This window comes from Microtus pennsylvanicus, chromosome 6 (genome assembly GCF_037038515.1).
Source record: "Microtus pennsylvanicus isolate mMicPen1 chromosome 6, mMicPen1.hap1, whole genome shotgun sequence".
Classification (NCBI taxonomy): Eukaryota; Metazoa; Chordata; class Mammalia; order Rodentia; family Cricetidae; genus Microtus; species Microtus pennsylvanicus.
Genome location: NC_134584.1, coordinates 109,064,294 through 109,089,592, shown reverse-complemented (window position 1 = coordinate 109,089,592; position 25,299 = coordinate 109,064,294). Strand labels below are relative to the sequence as shown.

General features: G+C 42.5%; 1 protein-coding gene across 1 annotated transcript in view; it reads left to right on the top strand.

Moving 5' to 3' along the window:
- Positions 1-25,299, top strand: part of Hydin (HYDIN axonemal central pair apparatus protein) — a 294,282-nt gene that overhangs the window by 19,933 nt on the left and 249,050 nt on the right. The window contains exons 5-7 of the mRNA XM_075977335.1: positions 856-1,055; positions 7,021-7,145; positions 23,905-24,106. Of these exons, the coding sequence (XP_075833450.1) occupies positions 856-1,055; positions 7,021-7,145; positions 23,905-24,106 (527 nt within the window). The remainder of the gene's footprint in view (positions 1-855; positions 1,056-7,020; positions 7,146-23,904; positions 24,107-25,299) is intronic.

The window sequence follows — 25,299 nt, the reverse complement described above, 5'->3', positions numbered from 1 at the left end:
GCTGTAGTGTTAATCAGGGGGTTTGGTGTGGGACATGATGTATTTCCATCCAGAGAGGTGCCTGCTGGGAAGCTGGGTGTGGGGCTGGGGGTTGGAAGGTGCAGAGAGAACCACAGGTTTATACACTGGTTATTTTGCCCTTATGTTTATTAATGTATCTACACAGTGGACTGCATTGTATTGCATATACATTATGAAATAATGTCCATAGACATTATTCGTGTGTTCATTTTCTTTTCCATCCTCATGTAAAGAGAAGAAGTTGTAACCACGTCTGTTTCCTAGCCAGTACTTTGCCAGGCACCTGTACCCTCACCAGAATGACTAGACTAGCGGGGAAACCCACAGCTTCCTCCCTGCCCTGTGGCATCATGAAGTACAGGGCACAGTTGATCTGTGTCAATCTGTATGCTAGACTTTCCCACCCCTACTCTGTCCTCAAAGCCCAAAGAGACTTGTTGAAAAGAAAAACAAGAATAAAATCAAAAAACTCCTTTTACAGACCACTGTAAAAGGAAAACTAGGGGTTATGGCAGGCATTGTGCAGAACAACTCAGTGTGTTCCTCTACAGACTTCTCAGGACAAATAGTGAGGTGTTGTCTCTGACATCCTTTCTATTGAGAGGCAAGGGCCTGGCCAAGTGTCAAAAGCTATAAGCCAGTGGAAAAGCTTGGAGTTAAGGTTTCTCAAACGGTTGGAAAATGAGGTTGGGGGGTGGGGGACGACGAAAGTCTGTAGAGGGACACTCTGAGTTGTTCTGCACAATGCCTGCCATAAACCCTTATTTTTCCTTTTACAGTGAGCTTGACCATGTTGGGGTCCCCACAAATAATGATCGTATCCTTTCCTGGCAGGATTATGCCCACATGTTGACCTGTATTACTGAAAGAGAAAAGTTTGTTGTGCCCGTCAAAGCCAGAGGGGCTCGAGCCATCCTGGACTTCCCTGACGAGCTGAATTTTTCCACTTGCCCTGTGAAATACAGCACTCAGAAGATTCTGCTGGTCCGAAACATTGGCAACAAAGACTCCGTGTTCCACCTCAAAGCTCGCAGGTATGCATTCCTGCAACTCTGGCCTTTGACCACTTACAGCCTACTCTGGCTGGACTAGCTTTGGGGGTGGCTTGGCTTGTTACAGCTTCAGCTGCAAAGCTGGGAGACCACATTGCTGTCGACCAGGCAGTGTCTTCATCCTAAAGGGATCGAACATTCCAGGTTTACCATCCATGTCTTACCAAATGTCACCTTCTTTAATACATAGGATGACCCATGGGAATTTATAAGCAAACCTAGATTTTTTTTTTTTGACCAAGAATTGGGAATATTGGCTGTGTTCGTTTGCTATTGATGATACACCAGGTTATCATAAATTTAGTGACTTCAAACAATATAAATTGATAATTTCACATCACAGTGGATATCAGCAGGCCTTTATCCTTTCTGGAGGCCTGTGAGGAGAACACACGCCTTAGCTTTTCATCTTCTACAGAGTTGCCCATATTCCTTGACCTGTGATCCTGTTTTTTCATCTGAGAAATGGGGGGGCTATAGTCACTTTATAGAGTTTTTACTGAGGATAAAATTCATTAGCAAAGCCAAGCTGCTGGAATAATGCACATACTGTATAACAAGTGTCTGTCCTTTTGTTTTTTTAAAGTGAGCTAATGCCGGTTGGTAGAAAGAATACTAGCTCCCCAAATATTCATAATTCTAATTTCTGTTAAAAAGAAATAAAAGATGCTGCTATGCTTGGTTTGCAGAGGAAAGCTGACACATAGTTTCCCTTCAGGAATGAGTTTTATCATATACTGATATTTTTATATGTAAACAAGAAGTCAGCCGATATGGAAAAACAAATGCAGGCAGAATGTCCTCTTGGATCGGTTGTCTAATTCTTAACACTTTTCACCTATCAGTTTCTTACATATCAGATACATGTAAATGCCAAGAAAGCAAACAAACAAACCCTCAGTCAACAGTGTAACATTGCTGACAAATATCTAAGACATTTCTGTTCATTTACCCATTCAGCTGTGAACAAATTACCACATTTTCCTAGCACAGTAATTCGGAGTTTAAGTGAGGAATAAGCTCAGGGGCAGCTGGGAATCAGCGTGAGAGACCCTGTCCCCACGTTCCCACCTTACAGCTGAAGGTGGGAGGAAGAAAATGACCTAGCAAGTCCCCTCACGAAGTTATCACCGAAGCTGTATTAGCACACACAGACTTGGGGCTTGTTTACCCTTCTCCGGTGTGGCTGTCATCACCATTCGGGTAATGACCTCCCAAGCCTCTTGCGTCATTAGATCACACTGTGTCTGACCATGGGTCACCAGAAGACTAGAGGACAGGAAGAAGGGGGTAGGGGCTCCTTCTCCCTCTCCTTCCTCAGCTGAGCCCTGTCTTCACTGTGGTCCCAGCTGCCATCAGACTGGACCCCAGGATCTGATAACCCTCCTCACTTCCTCTTCCTTTTGCTTCTGGTCTAAAGATTGGGATGTCTAGCTGCTGTTGGCCATCCCTTCACATCCTTCACATCCCTGTGTGAAGGCAGGTTTCTCATTTTGCCCGTCTTTTGTGTGGTCAAGTCTCTCGAGTCCCCACCTTGCAAATTCTGTTGTTTTCCTCTCCACCCTCTTTGTGAAACTGTACCTTTGTGCCTGTCCACAAAATTGATGATTTCTAACCACATTGCCAACGCAGTGAACCGCAGGGCATCCTGTCGGCCGTCTCTTTTCTGCTTTAGCTACATTTGGCTTCTGTTTGCAAGTGAGGCTTCTCATGACTGCAGTGAGAGGGACGTGGTTGGATTTGTAATCGGCAGTTGGAATTTCTGCAGAGATTCCCTAATGGGTATCCTTTCTACAAACCACTCAGGTGGTCTGTCTCCCAGACAGGGTGCATTTGTCAACACGATGCCGAATAGACACATAGAGATAGAACTGGTGGCCAGTGGAGAATATAAAGGCAAAGGCCTTGCCTCTTGGTCTGAACACTTTTAGTTCAAAACACAATGTGAAACAATATCTCATAGGAAATTCTGTTAAAACAGATCTTGCTTTTGTTCTCATTTAAACAATGGTTTAAGAGATGTATACGATAGTTCGGTTTATATAGACCATAAGAAGAAGAGTTGGCTCCCACATCTGAGGCCCATCAAAAATTGTATCTTACTGTTTCATCTGCATGCGCTCAGCAAATGTCTAGGGTAAATAAGTGCTCAGTAAATGTTTATGGGATGCCTGGCCGACAATATGTCACAGAGGCAAAGCTCCAACTGCAAACCTCTGCAATGACTTAAACTAAGAACACACGTTCCAAGGACTATAAAATGGGCGTAATGGTTTCTGCACTAATACAAGGAGCAGCGGTGTGCTATAAAATATCCAGAGAACATAAACAATTGCCATTCCACTTTGGTGCAGCTTTGACCTAGAACTCTAGCAGGTGACACAATAGCATTGACTGCTAAAGGGGGATTAATATTGGGAAGAGGATGATAGAGGGTTGGGAGCGACTTAAAGACCTAAAGACTCAAGTTGGAAGTGAAATATCAGAGAGACCATGGGGAGGAAAGGCACTAAGATGATAGTCACTATTTAATATACCAAGACGAGACTCATGATTTTTCAGAAGACCAAATTCTATCCATAATTAAGAATTTGATATTAACGAGGGTGTCATATCAAAACTAAACAGTGTAATAGTCAGAACCCGCCTCAGACCCCGGAGGATCACTGCTCTTCACTTCTTTGTAAGAGTGTTTTCTGACACTTGATATTTTGCAGGCCGTTCGGCCTGGAGGCCTCTAGTAAAATGAAGTGCAAAATCAAATTACAGGCAGTGGTTAAACACCAGTGCCTAACGCACTCTGTCCAATTAGCATCTGATGTATTGAGAGAGCTTGGGCAGCTCCAAGAGGTGAGAGTGATCCCAGGTGACTCCTCTCACTGCTGAAGAAGCTTAGTCTAATATAAAGCTAGCAATTAGCACGAGGGGGAAAGTATCCATTACCTCTCTATAGAATTTAGAATCCTGCGGGTCCTAGAGATGTGACACTGGCGTCACCTTCTCTGCAGAATATTAGCTGAGGTTCTGCAATAGGATCGCATCCAATTCATTTCAGCATGTTCTTGTGCTACCGAGATGCATTTGGAAGGAAAGTGAAGGTGCAGCATTAGAAAGTGGAGAGACAAAGGAGAAGTCACTGCTGTGTTGCTCTCAAAGTCAGAATGGGGCCCTGTCCGTGAGGGTCAGAGTCTTACTGAGCCGGAAGGGAGGAAAGGACCTTGGGCCTTGGAAGACTCAGCATCTTCTATAAAGGAAGGATGCCTTGGCTGCTGGAAGTTTACTTCTTTTCTATTCCAATTATATAAATTGATACAAGAAGGTGAAAGTTTTATTGGTGTTCATGATTGACTGTGGGCCAGGGGTGCAGCTCAGTGGCAGAGTGCACTTCCCTGCTTCTTTCCATGGCTTACCTTGCACCAACATTAACTTCCGTGTGTGCCTCTCAATAGCTGGTAACCTTTCAGCAGAAAGGGGGTTTCAGGAGTGGGACCCCACGTGCGGGCCCACAGGCGCTCCACACGTGGCAGTGTTCTAGGTAAGCGGTGACTTGGAATCTGAGCTCTGAGCAGTGATAGTCAATGGAGTGTCACATGCGGGAAAGCCATGTATTTTCTGATAGGATCCTGGCAGTTGCAGGTTGTCTATGCAGGAGGCCGTCTGTTTGGTCACAGCAGGTGCAGTACTTGGGGGACTTTTTGGGTAAGGAGACCAAAGCCTCCCACCTGCCCCACCCCAACCGTCTGGGAGTGTGACAAGTGAGCCGGGGGGGGGGGGGGGGGTCAGATACGTGTGAATGCATGCAATTGGAATGCAAAACCTGGGTGGGAACAGATTGTGTTTGGCTTTGAATTCTGAGGGTTTGAACTTGATTGCTTAGATCACCAGGCCCAGGAACGGTGTTTGGGTAGGAGACTAAGTTGTGCTGTACGTGGGTGTGTAACAATCTCCCCAGTGCTGAATGAAGGCAAAAGGAGCAGAAATAGAAGCTCGAAATTAACTGAACACCTGAGTATATCTTTAGGTTCCTCCTCCAGCATTGCTGGAAAACTGGTAATGATAAAATAGCAATAAACGTTTGTATCATGCAATACTCCTGGGGCCAGACATTATCCCAGACACCTTATCCCTTTACTCCACACAGCAACCTTATGAGGCAGGTGCTATCTTGACCAATTTTCTAGATGAGAAAACAGCTTTTAAATAACTTGTCCAAGGTCGTGGCACAGCCATTCGGTCATCTCCAGAGGTCAATGTAAAGGTCAACAACTCCAGGTTACCCTGAAGTAGCGCCAAGAGATCACCAGAGAGTTGGTATCATGTCTACTAGGAAAGGAGAGAGAAAGAAAGATCAGGGGTTGGAAGAAAAGATCCAAACAGAGGGCAACAGAGAAAGTGAATAGGTATTATTCCTGGAGGCCACAGAGATCCCAGTGAACAGTCTCAGCCACCGCCCCGTGCCACCCCTGTGTCTTCTCTGTGTCCTCGTGGCAGAGAGCTTATGTTCTCTGAATCTGAGTTCGTTAGCTACAGGCAGACTTGGAGGATGCTGATCCCAAATGCTGTTGTAGAAGAAGTACGCAGAAACAGCTTAGCCTGCCAGCTGCACTGCCTACCACATTACTTTGAAAAGCTAGCAATTTAAAGATGTGAAATGGACCGTGAAAATAATTAAATGGACTGAATTTCCTGTTTAGAAGGAGGAGCTCCATGAGTTGTTCAAGGTGCTTCATAGTCAGGTCCAGCTTACTATTCCATTCCAGGATCATTCAGTGAAACTATCCTGCGCTGCTCAAATCCACCCTCCTGCCTCCTGACATCTGAGTCTCCAATTCTGTTTTCAAGATGCAGAACTTGCCCTGTTCATCTCCTTCCTTCTTCCTCCTGTGTGTGCCCGGGAAGCTGACCTCTATGGTACACTTCCGTAGGCCTTTTGACTTCTGTTTGGATTCAGCCAATAGGAGCCTGGGATAAGCAGTCAGACAGAGGGTGAGGTGAGGGACCAGGGTTTTTGTCAGTTACGTCTCATGAAGTTATCACAAAGCACCCACCAGAAATAACTTAAGCCAGGAAGACCTGATTTTGCCTCAAGTCCACTACAGCAGAGAGGGTAGGGAAGAGCAGGTCACTTGACGGCATGGGGGACACTTGGCTGGCTTTTTCCCTTTTCTCTTCTTTATCCCGTTCAGGTCCCTAGCTCACGCGATGGTGGCACCTGCATTCAGGGCAGGTCTTCCCCCTTTAGTCAGCCGTCTGTGGAAGCCTCACAGACTTACCCAGAAGTGTGCCTCAGTGACCTTGTTGGTGATTTGAAACCTCAGTAGACTCGACAATGAGATGCCCATTCCCCTCCCTTTGCTCACTAGGCCTTCTCATGGGATTCTTCCTTTCCCATGACTTCTTGGACCTAGAGACGGTAGCGGCTGGTAAGAACCCTGAGGTGTTGTGTCATCTCTTGAAGTCCCCTCCACTTCCCCATCCCCTTAAAATGGAGCCTTGGTAAGCTCTCCTCTGGGAACTCGGATAGGGTTTCCACTATTGTGATCTGCTCTCCTCTGGACTCGCCACACTGGACTTTTAGCCCTAGGAAGGCAGGATTCTTTTCAAATAACAGTCTATTCAATATTGCAATCTCTGAGTCTTGAGGGCACTGTTGACTTTTATCCATTTTATTCCCAGCAGGAACACCCCAAAATTTTAAAAAAAAAAGATCTGAAGGGCAAGAACACAAACAGGAACACGAATGAATGCCTGGACCTGTTGGGTCTCTCGCGTTGCTGATCTGTTACTGTTACTTTAACATTCAACCTGCTTCTTTCCCATGGGCAATCAGTACTGCACTTCTGAGCAGGAAGTCGGGTGTGAGCCCTCTGAAGATCCGGAGCCACGTCTCCTCTGACGTCCCAAGAGTCGGAAGTATGTTCTGATCGTGCCTCCACGTGTTTTGCAGGCCTTTTTCCATAGAACCAACGGCTGGGATTCTTAATGTGGGGGAGTCCATGCAGCTAGAAGTGGACTTCGAGCCTCAGACCGTAGGCAACCATAACGGGAATCTCATCATGACGTACGACACTGGTATGCTTCTTTCTCTTCCCTTCAATTTCAGTTCTAGAGAGGAAGAAAGGGCAAATAGAAAAACGAGGAAGCCAAGATGTATTTTGCTGGCACAAACTTGTTAAGATTGGAAAAGTAGAGAGCCAGACTAGGAATGTGTCCACCAGAAATGATGTCAAGTCCTATAGGACTCCCACCAAATTGGCTGCCCCATACTGAAAACCTGCACTCAGAAGTCATAATGGCAGGTGGAGGTTATTTATATGTATATGAAAACTTGAAGGTACTGTTTATCCCATGTGCTTTCTGTTTGACCTATGGCTGGCTGCTATTGTCTGACATTTTTAAATGTATGTACATCCCAGTCCAGAATATTCTTTTATGTGCCCAATAGTCTATTAAGATCTCGTGGCCTTAAGCCTTGCACCGAGCAAGTGTTGCTATAACATCCCACATAAATCCCAGAGTGTATCTCTTGTCACTAGCGTCTTCTTGATGGTCGCATCCCATAATTAATCATGGAAATTGCATGTTGTGTTTTTGCTACTATTTAACTTACAGCCATGTCGACTGCTGTCTTTTGAAACATGCAGATGGCACTGTAGAGGAACCATTTAAGCACACAGCCAGAATAGAGTCAAGCCATGGTATTGAGGTCACAGGTCAGAGCTGCTGGCTTTGTACATTTGTGTCAGAGCAACACAGTTGAGACGTTTCCTAACTCCCCATGGTTAAGCGGTCCTGCTCCGTCTTGTCCAGATCAGACGACCGCACAGCCGGTGGCTTGGTGGTATGTCTTCCTGTTTCTGTCAGCTGTAATTCACTGCCTCCCAGCTAGAGAGACTTAGTTTAAACTAACTGTAGCGAAGGAGGAATCTTTCAACCTACATAAGTAGAGCCACCTCTCATGGCATGCAAGGATGTCACTTTGCAAAGCATCTGGGTCATCTTACATGAAGCCCACCAGCAAAGACTGAGTTCCAGCTGCTCCCCATTCTTAACGCTGAGGGCCACTGTCTTCATGTTCGATGCAGTAGGAGTGTAAAATGGAGTCAAAGAATGGTTTTAATTTTCTAATTTAATCTCTCTAATTCATGATGTGAGACTTCTTTTCATGTATAACTGGCCATTCCTATATCTCTCCTGTTTGTGTAACTCTTTTGCTTCTTCATTTTTCTTTTCTTGTTCATTGGTAAGAAACCTTTCCAAGTGAACTCTCTACATACTAATCCTAGTCGGATAGATGTAAGATTTGTCTTTTCTCCCAGTCTCCAGCATGCCTTGTCATTTCTTCAGCGACAGTTCTTGATGAGCAATGGTTTTTACGTTTAATAAACTCTGTTACCATTTTGTTTTTAAGATAATTTTTCAGCTTGTTAAAAAGTCAGCCTTTGCCCCCTCTGTGGTCACAAGCATATTCCATGTTTATGTCTCTAAGAGATGAGCTTTGAGCTGCTGCGCTTAGGCTGGAGATCCAGCCCTGACCTCATTGTGTGTGAGAGACCGGACATCACTTTCTTTTCTTACACTCATCATCGGTTTCCCTCACTCTCACTGTCTTGCTCTTGATCACTGCTCGCTACCGCACACTCTGTGAGATTAAAACAATTCCCCCCATGCCTTGGGTTTCCATGACTTTCAGTCTAGGGAATGTTGGGTCTCCATCAAATGCCTTCATTAACATTATCATAGATTTTCTGATCTTTAGTTTTCTAATGTGGTGACTGATTTGAAATGCCACTTTCTGGTATAAATACAAATTTTAAAGTTTGAGAAATCGCTGAGGTAGAGTTTGCTAATAATTTGTTAGAGAGGTTTATGTTCAAATTTATGAGAAAAAATTCTGTAATTTTCATTTTACATAATAGCTTTCTCAGGTTTTTGTCTGATGAAACAAAGTGGTCTCAAAACACAAATTGAGTCCAAAGGTACAGAGAAACCCTGTGTCAAAAAATAAAACAAACAAATAAACAAAAATCAAGTTGAGTGTTACTAGGAATTATTCTCTTCTCTTATTCTGTGGAAAAGCCCTTCTTAAAGATTTGTGTTGTTACTTGCCTAAATGACTAAGAATTTCTTTCTTCAAGTGTTGACAGAGGTTTCTGTCCTGCCCAGTTCCCACAGTCGTTAAGTCCCAAAAAAACCACACAGAGGTCTACATTAATTATAAACTGATTGGCCTAGTAACTCAGACTTCTTATTAACTCTTATAACTTATATTAGCCCATTATTCCTGTCTATGTTAGCCACGTGGCTCAGTACCTTATTCAGCGAGGCAGTCACATCTTGCTTCCTCTGCGTCTGGGTCACAACTGCAGACTGAGCTTTTCTCTTCCCAGAATTCTCCTGTTCTCATTGCCCTGCCTCTACTTCCTGCCTGGCTACTGGCCAATCAGCATTTTATTAAAACTAATACAAGTGACAGGATAAGAGACCATTGTCCCACAGCATTCAAGTCATACTTTTGTTTGTCAAAAGACATGTAGATTCTTAATGTAATTACTAGCTTGTTTTTCTTAAACAAATTTCCAGGGATTTTGGCATATAACTTGAAATCTTAAATTTCCAGCCTAGGGTTGTTGAAAACAGCAGCTCACGGTCTCTGTGCTGCTGGGAGGGCCTCAGCGCTCCTCCTCTGTCCTTAGTTGTGGGTCTCTCTAGGCTTTATCCATTTATTCACTTACTCAGAGGATCAACTATAGTTGATTTTCTTTATTGTTCGCATTTTTCAAATCTTATTTGTTTTTCTTCCTTATTATTTCCCTCAGGCTTTACTTCTTGTGGCCATTCTCAATCTTAGGGGAATACTTAGAACACTGACTTGTAACATTTAGTCTTTTATAATATGTATATTTAAGACAAAATCTTTTATCTAAAGTTGGATTTATCTTCAATGCATATATATATATATATATTAATGTTTCATATTTCTGAAAACTTAAGAATTTTCTATTTCAGTTTTTCTTGTACCCAGAAACTACTTAGCAAAATATTGAATAATAGTCAAATTCTTGGGAATTTTGTTGTTAGTGGGTTTATTTTTTTCTGATTTCTTCTTTAATTCTTCCAGTGACAGAAAATGAATTCAATATGATTTCAGGCCTGTAAATCAGTTGAGACTAACATTTTTGTCCAGAGTATGTTCAAGCGGAGTAAATGTTCTCTGCAATTTGAGGTTGCATATTCCATAAATTACAGTTAGGCGAATTTACTAATTGATGTGGGAGTGATTTCTTATTAATAAAGAAACTGCCTAGACCCATTTGATAGGCCAACCCTTAGGTAGGCGGAGAAAACAGAACAGAATACTGGGAGAAAGAAGCTGAGTCAGTGAGTCGCCATGATTCTCCCACTCCAGGCAGACGCAGGTTAAGATCATTCCTGGTAAGCCAGCTCATGGGCTACACAGATTATTAGAAATGGGCTAGTCCAGGTGCGAGAGTTAGCCGAGAAAAGGCTAGATATAATGGGCCAAGCGGTGTTTAAAAGAATACAGTGTCCATGTAATTATTTCGGGGCATAAGCTAGAGCTAGCCATGTGGGCGGCTGGGTGCCGGGGACACAGCCCCGCTGCTCCTATTACAACAACTAATAATCATGTCATTTGGCCTATATCTCTACTTTTTATCCTTTTTTTGGCAGGTGGCAAAAGTTATTAAAATTCACAAGTATAATTATGGATTTAGCAATTTTCATTTTGGCATTTTGAAACTATAATACTTGGTATGCACAAATGTAGTTTCCTGTCAAAATAACCATTTTATCATTATGAAATATCTTAGTGCAAGTTCTGATATTACCATCTACTTGGTCTGACATTTGTGCAATAGAATAGCTTCCTTTTGATTAACGTGGACATTCAATACTCTTTTTATCCTTTTACTTTCAACTTCTCTAGGCCTTCTTATTTAAAGTTTGACATTTAGAAGAGCCAATCCCCAGGTGAATTTTTAATTGACTCTGAAAATCTTTCTCTTATTGTTATTATTTTATTTTATTATTAAATTGTTCCATTTGGTCCTTTTATATGGAATGAGAGCCCTGACATATTTGGGCTGAGGTTGCTGACTGCTGTTATTATGAGCACTGTGGGAAATAATTAATTGAATTTTAACTACACCCTTCCCATTATTAGCTGTTGGTGTCAATAGCAAGTGACATTTAGAAATAAGTGTTAATATACTAAGCCAATGATGTACTTTTCCTACCTATGTCCATATCTTTGAAAGACATCATTTTCTGTCAGTCCACCAAAACCAATGTGTCAGGGGAAAAAAGTGCCCTTAGACTTTCCTTTGGGTCACTAGATCCAAGATTTGAAGGCGGGGTTTGGAAAAGCACAAACATGTGCCTCTGTGCTCATAAAAGAGTTGTCTGGTTTCCTTATTTTAAAATACTGCTTATTTCATTTTAACTCATCCTTTTTAATGTATTGAAATATATTTAATATAGGAGTATAATTTATAATTAAACAAGTCTTCATGTGTTACAGTATAATTTAGAAAAGTTTCATTAGGTTTTGAGACTAGCCATCTTAGATTGTTCAAGTGATAGAGTCAAAGCTTGAAAGACCAGACACATTTTAATCTTGCCACCATCAAACTCAGTTCCACCTAACCCAGTACCAATCTAACCTGGTCACCAACTAACATGGTCACCATCTAACCCAGTCACAATCTAATCTAGATTTTTAGGAAGGGAAACTGAAGCTCTAAGAAACTAAGAAACTTCCTGAAGGGCGCATATCCCAACCAAAGTCCAGTTAGAACTCAGAGGTAGACTCTGGACTCCTGAAATCTGTCCTTTACACCGCAGGATATCTCCCCAGCCTTTCTCATCATCACACAAACATTCCCCTCTTTCATTTGCTGGCATTGAAATGGCATTCTCACAGAGGCCAGAACTCCAGTTTTACTTTTGTAGAAGTGTTTGAAATGACACCTACGCTTATATAGATACTCCTGTGTTGTAAAGGAAGGGTAGTTCGACCCACAATGAATATTTTGTGTGTTGAAATCTAGCTAGTCTTGGAAAAGTTAATGTCCGTTCCCTGAGGTGCTTCTGCCATCTGTGGTAAGTGAATAATTTTATGAAGATTGAAGATATTATTCATTGCATAAGAAGATCTGCCGATAAGAGCATGCTTTCATCTTTATTGTAGGTTATCAATGCCCAGAACCTTCCATTAGTGTAAGGCTGTAATGATTGCCTAAGCACACTAGCCGCGGAGCCCTTCCAGTCAGTCATGGTCATTGTCTTCCCATGTCACTGAATCAGCCTCAGACTGAGCTCTCTGCAGCTGCTTGACATATGAATTGATTCAGGAAGGATATTTAATATGGGCTAGTGATGAATGTCTTTTCTTTATGCTTCCTCAAACAATGTTCTAGAAGAAAGATCACTGACTTCGCCTCAGCGGGAAGTGCTCAGTCATGTCTCTAGCCCTTGTGTGGTCCCGTCAGCTGTGGTCTCCCCTCTACTTGTTCTCCATAAACCACAGCCACAGTTCTTTTCTGCTTCTGACAGGAGTTTGAACCAGTGCCCTGCTCCTTAAGGAGGTCAGATATAGTTCTTCACTAATGCTGGCATTTGCTCTCTCCCATTTGCCTGAACCGGAATTCTTCCCCCTTCCCCCTTCCTCCCTCTTTGTCCTTGGAGTATTAATGGATAGTAAAATTAAGTCTGCTTAGGCAGCTGGTTTTACCCAGAAATGATTGTCAGCTTTACTATATACTCATGGCAGCAGAAAAGATTACACGTAGAACTTCCCAAGGTTTTATTCATAAGAACAAAACAAAAGCAGGCAGTGTGTGGTGGCCCCCGCATGTAATCCCTGCACTGAGGAGGCCCACGGGAAAACAGTGAGTTCTAGGCCAGCCTAGGTTCTATCTGAAGTTCTACACCAGAAAGACAGTGACAAAGCAAAAGAGCATGAGCAAGAGTGTCAGTTCCTGTCAGGCAGACCCTCGCCGGCTGCAGGCATCTGCTACCCCTGGCTTTTCTGAGATGTTTCTGAGCCTTCAGGGAAGGGGAGTGGTACAGATTCGCATTCAAACCTTAGCCCTCCTCCGCCTTCTATCTCTGCATGACCAGCTGTGCGTCTTTGTGTTAATCACCAGCCCCAGGTGCCTGGCAGCCATTGGCGATGATGGCTGCCGTAGGTCAGGGAAGGGAGCCTGTTTTCTTCAGACGTGCAGCCTGAGAGGCTGTTCGTGCTCCGGTGGATGCCCTACATCCACGTACGTGTACAGGCAGCACTAAGAAGACTCAGTGGGTTTTTAAAAATGAGTTCACGAAGCTGGGCAGGGAAAGTAGAACTGGGAAGAAGGGAATGGAGAGAGGGTTTGCACAAAACACATTACATGCATGTATGAAAACCTCAGATTTATGTCAATCAAACTGAGACATGGAAACAGCACATGGCTGCTGCAGGACAAACGAATGGCTGCTCAGCTGCTCAAGTCCTGAAGTTTTCAGCCGGGTGTCGAGGAAGTTTATGTAATCTGAGGCCTCCCAGAGAGACTGGTATTCACAAAACAGCTTTGTTTGACAGAAAAGGACATTTTTTTTTCCCCTGAACATTCAGTTACTTGGATGAGTCAGAGAAACAGAAATCAATGCCTGGTGAGGTGGTTGTCACCTGAAAGGTGACATTAACCACTTGCATAGTTGGGAAGTCGAGCTGATGGACCTACCTCCTCAGTGGCTTTAGTCTTACGTTTCTTACTGAAGAGGAGATATTTCAGTCTAGAGCCAGACGTGGGGATGTAGGCTTTTTCCCCCAAAGGCAAAATGGTGGGTTATTGTTATATTTTTATATAATGCATTTTATTTTTATATAATGTATATTTTATCTGGTTTTCTTTCTAAAGTATAACATATTTCTTTTTTATTCTTGTGAAGGCTAATAAAGAAATACCAAAAAGAGAATATAGCGAGCAATTGATTGTGATTAAGGAGGGGAAGGGAATAAATACAAGGGGAGAGCAAAATAACAGTAACAATTGCTGGGAAAGTCCTGAGGGATCCCACTATCAGTCAGCTGCCTGAATAGTATAATATACGTGTGTAGGTCTGTGTATAAATATGCATATGCAGCTAAAATGAAATTGTCTCATCTGGGCTGACAATACGACTTCCAGAAGTCAAACATTTTCTCACAAGACCCCCGAACTAGGCATGAGAAGTCCTCTTTTGAGTGATTGATCAGGATGTCCAAGAGAAACCAATCATTATAGACTATTGCTTTTTTCCTTGGTTGCTTAGCCCCCAGAGGTAGAAGGCAGAAATCCCAGTGGCTGAAGATATCATGGACTTCAGATGCAGGGACCAGAAGCCCCTGAGCTGGAACTGACCAGAATGCCTCCTCCCTGCGGGCCAGCTTTCAGGGTACCAGAAGGTGCCATACTGTTTTCCAAAGGAGGAAAACCACCAACCGTCCTGCCCAGCTGTGATGTCTATGAACCACAACAATGACCAGCATGGCAGGAGAACCTATAGTGTCATCTAGTGGCGTGCATACATTAATGGTAGCCAACGGCTCTCTAGTTGGACTTAAGACTCACTCAGCAAGAATGAAATCATGCCTGGTATTGGAAATCTAGCCAGCTACCCAGGACTAGGAAAGCCACAGATCTTGAAGGAGCTAGGAGCCTCTGATGAGTGTTAGCATGTGATCTTTCTGGGTCTAGGGTACTTAACTCAATGTCATCTTTTCTAGTTCTACCCACTTACAAGGCTAGACCCTGGAGAAGGATGTGGAATCCAGAGGACTTTTATTTATTTATTTCTGTTTAATTTCAGAGATGAGTGAGTACACATGACCCAGGGACATTTAATGACTGTATCTATGTAAGGTCTGAGCTTGAAGCCAAGTTCCTTTTACATATCTGTGCTGCCTTTGGTGCAGAGCAATGGCAATTTTATTCTTTGCCACCGATGTGCTGGAGTTATGGTTAGAATTTAAGATGTGCCATAGTCTCATGGTCCCCTGCTGGTGGTGGTGTTCTGGGAAGGTTGCAGGACTGTTAGGAGACAAAGCCTCCCTAGGGGAATGTATCAGTGGGTATGGTCTTGAGGGCCTATAACCCAGCCTCACCTCCTGGCTGCCCTCTGAGTCCTGACTGTAAATGCTACATGACCTGTGGTTTCATACCCCTGCCTTTATGCCTTCCCCACCACATAAACTATATCCCCGCAAACTATAAATAAATCCTTCTCACTTTAGTTGTGTCCTGCCAGGCCTTTAGTCAAAGACAAGAAAAGTAGCTCACGTAGCTAGTGAGCTCGGATTGCTCCTTTTCAGCTCCCAAACAAAGGGTGCTGACAAGGAGTTTGGTGGAGCAGTCTGCACTGACAGTGGTAAATCTGACTCCGCTGTGACCGAGAGATGAGAAGCACTCACTCTCCATCACCAACCTGTCCCCTTGAGACTCCATGGCTCCCCCCATGTATTTTATTTCCTATATCTGCGTCCTCTGTTGTCTCCGAGTCCTGAAGCCACAGTCAGGGATGTACCGGCTACACAGCTGGCTTCCCGTTTAGTTTTGGAAAATTAGCTCTCTTCCTGTTTGGCTTTGCTTGATTGATAGTAGTAAACTTGGCAAAAATGTAATGAGAACTTCCATGAAATTTATTTTTCCCAGGACGTAATAAATGATTCTGGTTAACCTGCACTGCAGCACTCAACACCAGAAAGGGAATCAGAGTACCAACGTGGAGTTCAAGGACATAGAGAGCTAACAGACCCACACGGCCTCTGCAGCCCACAAGCCTGCTGCTGAGATAGCAGGGCGTGGAGAGCCATTTTTAAAGGTGGTCTCTAGGCAAATGGGTATCAAAAGCTAATTTTCTAACTGTCTGGAGACAAGAGCCCTTCCTCCTCCCCGCCCCTTGTCATATTTACTCTTCTATTTCTGTGATGAGAAACCACAGTCAAGGCAATTTATAGAAGAAGGAGTTTACTGGGGGCTTACAGTTCCAGAGGGCGAGTCCATGAGCTCATGGCAGCAGGCAAGAAAGCAGGGGGGATGCTGGGGTAGCAGCTCAGAGCTTATGTCTTGAGCTAACTGGAAATGCTGTGGGCAAAGCCCACTCCCAGTGACACACCTTCTCCAACAAGACCACATTTCCTCAAACATCCTACCAACTCAGAACCAAGCATTCAAATGGCTGATGGGGACTGTTCTCATTCAGAGCAGCACATTCCACTCCCAGGCCCCAACAGGCTTGGAGTTATAATGCGAAAATGCATTCAGTTCAACTCCAAAAATCCCCATAGTCTCTAACAGCCTCAACACGGTTTAAAAGTCCAAAGTCTCTTCTGAGACTCAGAGCATTCTCTTAATTGTAGCCCCTTGTAAAATCAAAATGCAAATTACATACTTCCAACCTACATTGGCACACAATATCCTTTGTCAGTCTAAAAGGGAGGAATGGATGCATAGTGATGAGATACTGGACCAAAGCAAGACTGAGACCCAGCAGTGAAAACTCCAATCTGTAGCTCTGTGTCTGATGGCAAGAGGCTTAGATGTCTCCAACCTCTCTGATTTCCTGATTGCAGCACACTTCCTGCATGCAACCTCTAAGGTCTTGGGGTCTCCAACACAATCCAGACTGCATCTTCACAGCCGCATGCAATGACCTCTCAGGACCTCCATGCAGAAATCCCCTGCCATACACCTGGCCTCAGTGGCTCTTCTTATCTGTAGAAGAGGATTCCGCAGTCCCTTTATACGTGTACCCTTTATGCCTCTGAAGCTAGAACCACATGTCTAATGCAGCAAGTTCAGCTGCTTGCTTAGGATGTAGCCTGAGCCCCCTCCGTGAATTACATTTGGATAAGCGTTCCTTTGTAGCATAAGATTACCTTTCTTTTCTTTTCTTTTCTTTCTTTTTTTTTTTTTTTGGTTTTTCGAGACAGGGTTTCTCTGTAGCTTTGGTGCCCGTCTCGGAACTTGCTCTTGTAGACCAGGCTGGCCTCGAACTCCCAGAGATCTGCCTGCCTCTGCCTCCCAAGTGCTGGGATTAAAGGTGTGCGTCACCACCGCCTGGTTTAAGATTACCTTTCTTTTAAGAGCAGAAAATTCCATAGGCGCTTCCCTTTGCTTATTGGAAGCTTAGCTGGGAAGGGTCTTGCCCCAGGACACCACTCTCTTTATTCTATTTTCATCAGGCCTTTTACTAAACTTTTCATCTTTTTCTACGCAAGCCTTGCTTCCAACTTTAAATTTTCTGGTGTCTTTTTCTCTTTGAATGGTACATTTGTATTTCTTTTTGCCCCCACTTGTCTGTTTTAGCCTTGTGGCTTGGTACCTTTTTCGTCAAGGCAGTCACATCTTGCTTCCTCTGTGTCTGGGTGACAACTGCAGACTGATTTTTTCCTCTTCTCAGAATTCTTCTGTTCTCCTTGCCCCACCTCTGCTTTTTGCCTGGTTGCCCCACCTAGACTTCCTGCCTGGCTACTGGCCAGTCAGCATTTTATTAAACAAATACAAGAAACAAATCTTTACAGGGTAAAACCATTGTCCCACAGCATATATGTGCATGTATATGGAGACCAGAAGTCAATGTTGGGTGTCTTTGTCTATTGCCCTCCTTATTATTTGAGAAAGGATCTCTCATTGAACCTAGAGGTGCTGATTGCCTAGAGTGGCTGGCCAGTAAGTGCCAGGGGTCTGCCTGTCTCTGCACCCCAGTGCTAAGGTTAAAGGTACACACCACCATGCTTGGCTTTTATACAGACACTGTGTAACTCAGGTCCTCATAGTTATGTGATAGGCACTTTACTGAGCAAGCCATCTCCTCGATCCAAAAGTACCACATGTTGTATATTCTTCTGAATATTTAGGCTGTTATCACAGGGAGTGTTGCCCTGAGCATCTTTGTACAATGTCCTACAACTGGATGAGATTTTCTTTTTGAATAAATGCCTATAGGTACATTTTCTGGCTTACAAAGACATTTTATATGAAGTTTTCCTGAGTAGTGAATGGACTTAAGCAATTATATAAATTTATATCTTCTTCAGCACTACATGAGAAATTTTGTTTTCCACATCCTTGCCAATATGGCACCAAAGGGGCACTGTCAAACTGCTGAATTTTTCTTAACTTGCTTGATGGGATGACATCTCATTTTGCATTTATTGCATCGTTGGGCTGCCTAGCAGTTTTACCTGTTTATTGTAAGCCCTACAGTTTTTTCTTGCATTAAAATTTTTGGATGAGTAACATAATCATATGCTTAAAACACTAAAGAAACACTGTAAAAGTATGCATTTAAAATTCTTGCTTTCATATTTTCCCATTTATCCAACCCCCTATCATTTTATTAGCTTCTTGGATAGTTTTTATGCAAATAAATGCAAATGTGAATACATAATATTTTCCTTCTGTACACAGAATATAAAATACAATATAAATCATTCTATGCATGTGTTTTCCCACTAAATAATGCATCTGTAGATCCTTCCTCACATCTGTGCTTTTCATACCCACACAGAGCTCTGCTTTTAGTGGTATAGAAATGAATACTTTACTTTGGCATCAACTGTGGTCTCCCTCACGGATCCCTGAAGTTGAGCTAGAGGAGGCTCCTGCTTAAGATAGAGAAATGAATACTCTGTTTAGAGGTAGTGAACAGTATCTAGCCCTCTTCTCCTGCCCCATGTGTGCTTTCTCACTCTGTTCTTCTTAACAACAGCACCATATTAAACACCCCTGAATTTCGTGCTCCAGCTCGTCTCCAGGATAGAATCCCAGAGATGAGGCCCAGCCAGTGTATGGTAATTTTGACTGATGGTTTGAGCCACGTTGCCAGACTCACTCCAGGAATGGAGAAGAGCAGGCTGTTGTGTTCCCTTCTCCTTTGACAAGAAGTTACATTTTCAAACATTTTTGTTTAATTTTAACTAATTTAGTGTCTATGCTGTGAGGGTGCTAATGTAAATTTGCCTTCACTTGTGTGTGTATTTTATTAGAGCAAATTTGTACATATTTTCAAACATATAACACCTTTTTATATTTCTGGGTTTGCAATCTTGTCCTAATCTATTGAACTGTCTTCTTGGTTTTGAAGATATATTTTTCCTTTTTAGTAGTTTGTTTAAAATTTTAGACAGTGTATTTTGATCATATTTACTCCTCTCATATCCACCCTTTTCCCTACCCACCCAACTTTGCGTCATCTTAAAAACAAACAAAAAACTATCAAATACAATTTTTGCTGCCTGAGTACTTTTGTATAGTAAGTGTGGTATAGTTCTACTTACTGCAAACTGACTCTCCCTCCCCCCAGCTATCAGTTACCAGTAGCTGCTTACCTAGGGGTGGGACTTCCTGCCTTCCTCCCCTCTCCAAGCTGGGATGTGGTCTGGCATTGGTTTCTGCAAGTCTTGTGGGTGTTATCGTAGCCATTGTTAGTTTAGGAGCCCAGCTGGCCTGCTGTGTCTGGAAACCACTCTTTCCTTGTAATCATCTCTTCTACTGATCACTCTCTTTGTGCTTCCTTCTGCAGTAATCCCTGAGCCCTGGGATGATGTCTCTTTTGGGGGCCAAGGATTCCATAGTTTCTTATTAATTCTTTGTCCTTTGGCCAGTTGTAGGTTAATTACCATCTACTAAAAAGAAGCTTCTTTGATGAGGGTTGAGAGAAGCACTTATCAATGGGTTTAACACCAATTAAGTCGTTAGAAGTCACTTTAATACTATGCCCATTTAGCAGGTTAGTAGTGCTAGGTTCTTCAGGAAGACATATGACCTATCTACCCATAGTGTTTTTTTATATTCTAGATACCCTCTGTCAGATGTATAACTGGTAAAGGTTTTGTTCTCCATTCCTCTTTGCTGTACAGAAGCCTTTCAGTTTCACGAGGCCTCACTTATCAATTGTTCTTTATGCCTTTGCTTCTAGGGTGCTGTTCAAAAAGTCTTTTCCAGTGTTAATGAGTTCAGGCCTACTCCCTATTTTCTCCTCTATCAGATTGGGGCAGATGCAGACTTTATAGATTTTTAAAACTGTATTTTGAATTTTGCAAATTTGTTTCCAGCATCAATAAAGGACGTATCATTTCTTCCTTTGATTTATGACACATTTATCCATTTCTAATAAAGAGCCACTTTCCCATTCCTGAAGTAGACTCCGCTAGTTATGAAGTATCACCCTTTTAGCGCAGCAGTGGGTATATGCCAGGGTCTCTGCAAGCCTCACAGCTGGCAGGGAAGAGTGAGACTTGGGTCAGTGCCACCTTAGCAGGTGCTGGGTCAAAACTTTCAGAGTCTGGCCAAGGAGTTTATTTCTTGAATAATAATTGAAACAGTAAAAGTTTGGGAGAAAGGTTTCCTTATAACAATTATGACACCAAAGCTTCAGGGATGGCTTCAAACCCCCTCGCAAAATACACCTCTATAGCAAAGCACCTGTGACCTTTGTAATCAAATGAGTTCTATTGACTGATAAACAGTGCTCAGGGTCAGGAGTTAAAGAGGAAGCATTTGTAATGAGCATAAGGAGAAAGTATATTGATACAAAGTGCATGGCCCTCTTTCATAGGGATGGATTCTGTTCACTGAGCGGTAAAGCTCAGATCAGGGCCTAAACAATGCTCAGGATTGTGGGGGATTCCGGTAAAGGCTGCCTCCGTAGAACAGTGAAAAGATAACCAGGTTGTTAGATGACATTCACTCCCTCTTTCCGGGTGGACAGGCAGCCTTTCCTTCCCTTGAAGAAAATAAGCCTCCATGTTTAACAATTCTGGTTCCTCTTTCCTCAACACTTTCTCTAAGCTATGCCTCCTACAAATATGATTGCTAATTTTTTCATTTGATATCTTTACCCTGGTAGTGACTTGTTTTATATTCACCAAATTTTAATAACTTTATACTGAAAAAATATAGTGTTGAAAATTAAAAGTCATATAAGTTTAGCAGAAGAATAAGAGATAAGGAGGAAGATAGGATCCATGAACCTAAATGTAGGCCAATCAAAGATGCTCAAAATGAGATACAGAAAAAATAGCAGTGTTTAAGAAAAATAACAAAGCAGAAGCATACAGGGCATAGTCAAAAGATCAGCATGTGTGTAACTGAAGCCTCAGAGGTAGAGAAAAAGAAGGTGAATGAAATTTTTGAAAGTGTTTTAAGATATATTACCTAAGAATTTTTTAAAAATATTAACTTATATTCATCCATATATTCATGACACTCAACACATTTTTCATACAAAGAAAGAAAACCAAATGTAGGCATATTATTGTTGCAAAGAAAGCAGTATAGAAGGATCCAGGAAAAAAAAAGACACTTTGCTTAAAAGGAATGCTTGTAATCCCTGGCAAACTCTTCAGCTGATATCAGGAAAGCTAGAAGGTACAGAACGGCATCGTTAAAATGTTGGTGGAAAACAGGTGAAACTGAGGCATTTCAGTGTTGCGATATCTTAAAAGGTACAGACAAAATAATGACATTTTCAGACAAAACTTTAAAAATGGAAAAATCCTATAGACTTATTTTGTCACATTTCCCGTTTGTCAGGCTGAAGATGACCTTCCATTAACTTTTAGTTTCCTCTGTCTCAGTTAACACATCAGCTATAATTCTGCCCGTGGATCCACTGAAAGCAATGTCTTGTCTCTTTCTGCTTCCAGGATTTTATCTTTGATTTCTTTTGTTTTATTGTTATGGATTTAGGTATGTATTTCCCTACTTGAATTCCCTTGTGTTTTTTGAGCTAGGAATCAATGTCTTTAATTCCAGAAAATTCTTAGCCATCACCTCTTGAGATATCATCTTGGGTAGATATAGCCATTGCTTTGCTGAGATTCTCATGAGACCCCTATCCTCATGTTATTTCCTCATGCCACTGTTTATATTTTATGAGCCATTTTTCATTTCACTAATTTATTTCATAAAAAACAAAATTCTCTTATTATTGATATTCTTTAAAGGTTGTTTTTTTTTCTCCTCTGCAGTCTTTTCTAAAATTTAGGTCATTTTATTTTATTGTTTCTCTGTAAGGCCTAGAGTATGACTATTCCCCACATTTGAGATCCCTTTTCAAACTCCTGTTCTCTGGGCACAGCTTCAAAATCATCCAGGGGTTTCTATGAACGTGCTAAGTCTAACTGCCATGTGGGCTCTGTCTGTTGGTACCTGGTGTCTGTTCTTGGTGAGCCATTTCTGTTTTTCACGTGTCGCTGCTTCTAACACGAGGAGCTGCAGTTCTTCACCAGCCTCACTATATTTGGCTGTGCGCAGTTGGATGCAGACGCCTTCACATGAGTTGTTTCTTTCCGTTATCTCGGGTCAGAACCAGGGAATGGCATGAACTCAAAGTGAAGTGCTCTGCAAGATGCAGGCAACTTCAGCAAGCTCTCTGACGGCAAACTAGGACCAGGCTCCTTCCAGTTCAACGTCATCTTGGGGTCATAACTTTTTGAGTACCAGGATTTACAGTGAAGGTCCTTTTGTCTCATCTATTTATTAACTTGTATAATGGAACTCAGTATCATCCATAATTAAGAATATGTGAATGAGATGAACCATTAGCTTTCACCAATTATTAAATTTCACTCTGCAGACTGAAATGGCATGCATGGGGCCTGCACGTGTCTGCAAAGGTCTTCTGCATGTATGTTATGGCTGTTAGTTTGGTGTTTTGGGAGGACTCCTAACAGTAGTGTCTCTGGCTCTTTTCCTGTTTTGAGACCCCTTTGATCTCGTTGCCTGTGACTCGGCAGCAGTCCGCAACCGTTGCCTTGCTAAGGGAAGATGTTCCTGATATCCCTTTAAAATTATCTCCTGGTATTTATCTTTGTTTTCTCTGTGTGTGTATGCTACCCCAGCACAGTACTGTGTGTGCTATTGTCATTATTGTTTGGATATGTGATTCTGTTCAGGCAGTTTCCAGTTTCTAATGTACCGACTCTGTTTTCTGACTTAAATCCCCTGGTGATGATCAGCTCCTCCCAAATATATTTGCCTCTATCTTTTTAGAACCAGAAACTAGATCATGCTAAAGATGAGGCAGGTGTTTATGATTCTGAAGCACACGGTCCTCCTGGCTAGGCTGTAAGCCCAAAAAATATTTGTGAAGAAGAAAATCCTTAGATAACTTTCCATAACAATTCATACTTTGCGTGGTTTATATTTCTTAAAATGACCAAAAAAGATAGTTTGATTTCCTGTAACTTCAACGAAGGGCTATAATTAAGTTTTCTGATCATGTCTGACTCTGGATTGATGGACTTGGGGAGAGTAAAATATGTGATGGTTGTTCTATATTCCCTAACCTCATCTTGACTTTTTTTAAAAGGCCAGATCTATCATTCTAGAGTTAATCTTTTACATGTGTGCATGCCTGTGCAGGTCAGAGGTCAGTGTCACTTGGCTTCCTCGGTCCACCTTATTTTTTTTGTTTGTTTTGTTTTTGCTTTTCGAGACAGGGTTTCTCTGTGGTTTTGGAGCCTGTCCTGGAACTAGCTCTTGTAGACCAGGCTGGTCTCCAACTCACAGAGATCCGCCTGCCTCTGCCTCCTGAGTGCTGGGATTAAAGGCGTCCGCCACCACTGCCCGGCCCCACCTTATTTTTTGAGACAAGGTCTCACCTTTGGCTCGATTGGCTGATCAGAGAACCCTCAGGAATTCATCTATCCCCTCTTGTCCAGCTGTGCGCTTCTGGACATATGCTCGGCTTTTGTGTGGGTGGATTCTGAGGACTTGAACTCAGACCTTCATGCTTGCCTGAATAAATCTTCGTGTGTTTCTACCTTATTCATTCCTAGGTGAAATGGTGTTTGTGCGTCTCTATGGAGCTGCCATAGATGTGAATATAAGACTGGACAAGAATTCCTTGATCATGGAGAAAACGTACATATCTCTGGCCAATCAGCGGACGATAACCATTCATAACCGCTCTAATATCATTGCCCATTTCCAGTGGAAGGTATTTGCTACACAGGAAGAGGAAGACAAAGAAAAACATAGGTTTGTATCCGAAACCACCTCTATGTGGCAATGCAGGGGTACAATGGGGTAAATCCAGTTAATCTGGGGGAAGGGGCGGGAAGCACAGTTTATGGTAAATTCTTACCCACCACAAATATCCAACCTTGAGAAACTGGCTCCAGTGTGGGTGCTCTTTGGGAGCCTTGTAGCATCAAGTGTTGCAGATGCTCAGTCAAACTTAACCTGGTTATAGTGTAGCAATAATTAAAGACTTAATTAGTTTTTAAAAATATGTCATTCTTTACTGTTTTCTTAAGCACTAATGTACATGTATATATTACTTTTCGAAGCCCTGGCCAAAGTTATCAGCTCTTACAGTGAGTCCCCCAAATAATCCATTTTGGACTGGCATCAATGTCACCCCCCCTTATAAAAAGATATTTTCAGAAAATAGAAAGAAGGAAGGAAAAGAAGGGTTTAGATGTAATGATTTTTATATTTTGGCTTTCACAACACTGCCCAATCTCTCTGAACCATGTAATTTAATAACGATTTCTTAGTGGAATCTTTAGTAGTCTATTTTAGAGAAAATGATCATTCAAATAGCAGTAGATTAGAAAAATGTAAAACCAGCAGGCTTTTAGCTCCTGCCTCATGGTCGCATCCTGGACGTTTCTTTTGATTGACCCCATCTTTGCCTGTCTGAAGCTGCGCTCACTTTATCTCCATAGATCTGTCTGAATTAACACCGCTGCTGCTTTTATTACAATTTACTTCAGTCTCTGCCTCTCCATTGCCATGAAGGATTAGCCCTGGAAGGCTTCAAGGCTTTGTTTAAAACCACGTTAGGGTGGAATAAAAGTGAAAGTCTTAGACCCCTGGAGAGCTGGCAGAAGCCCCCCAGTGCCCTGTCCCTAATTGAATCAGAAGGATCCAGGACAATGAGGGGACACAGTGGGCAGAAGCTCCAGGTGATGAGCTTTAACCACAGGATCGCCCGTGAAAGAAAAGCCTTTCCTGCCTACAAACCTCACCGGACCTCATGGCCTAGGAATGCCGATGATGGGTTTTTTTCTTTAATTATTAATATTGCGTAACTATGAAAGATCACAATGAAACCCACTCGTGTACAGTTAATAATTGCTAATAAGAGTGGGAAATTCTGAGAAGGAAATTCTGCAGCAACGATGTCTGCTGAGCTGCAGCTGGAAAGGCCAAGCAGGTTTAAAACT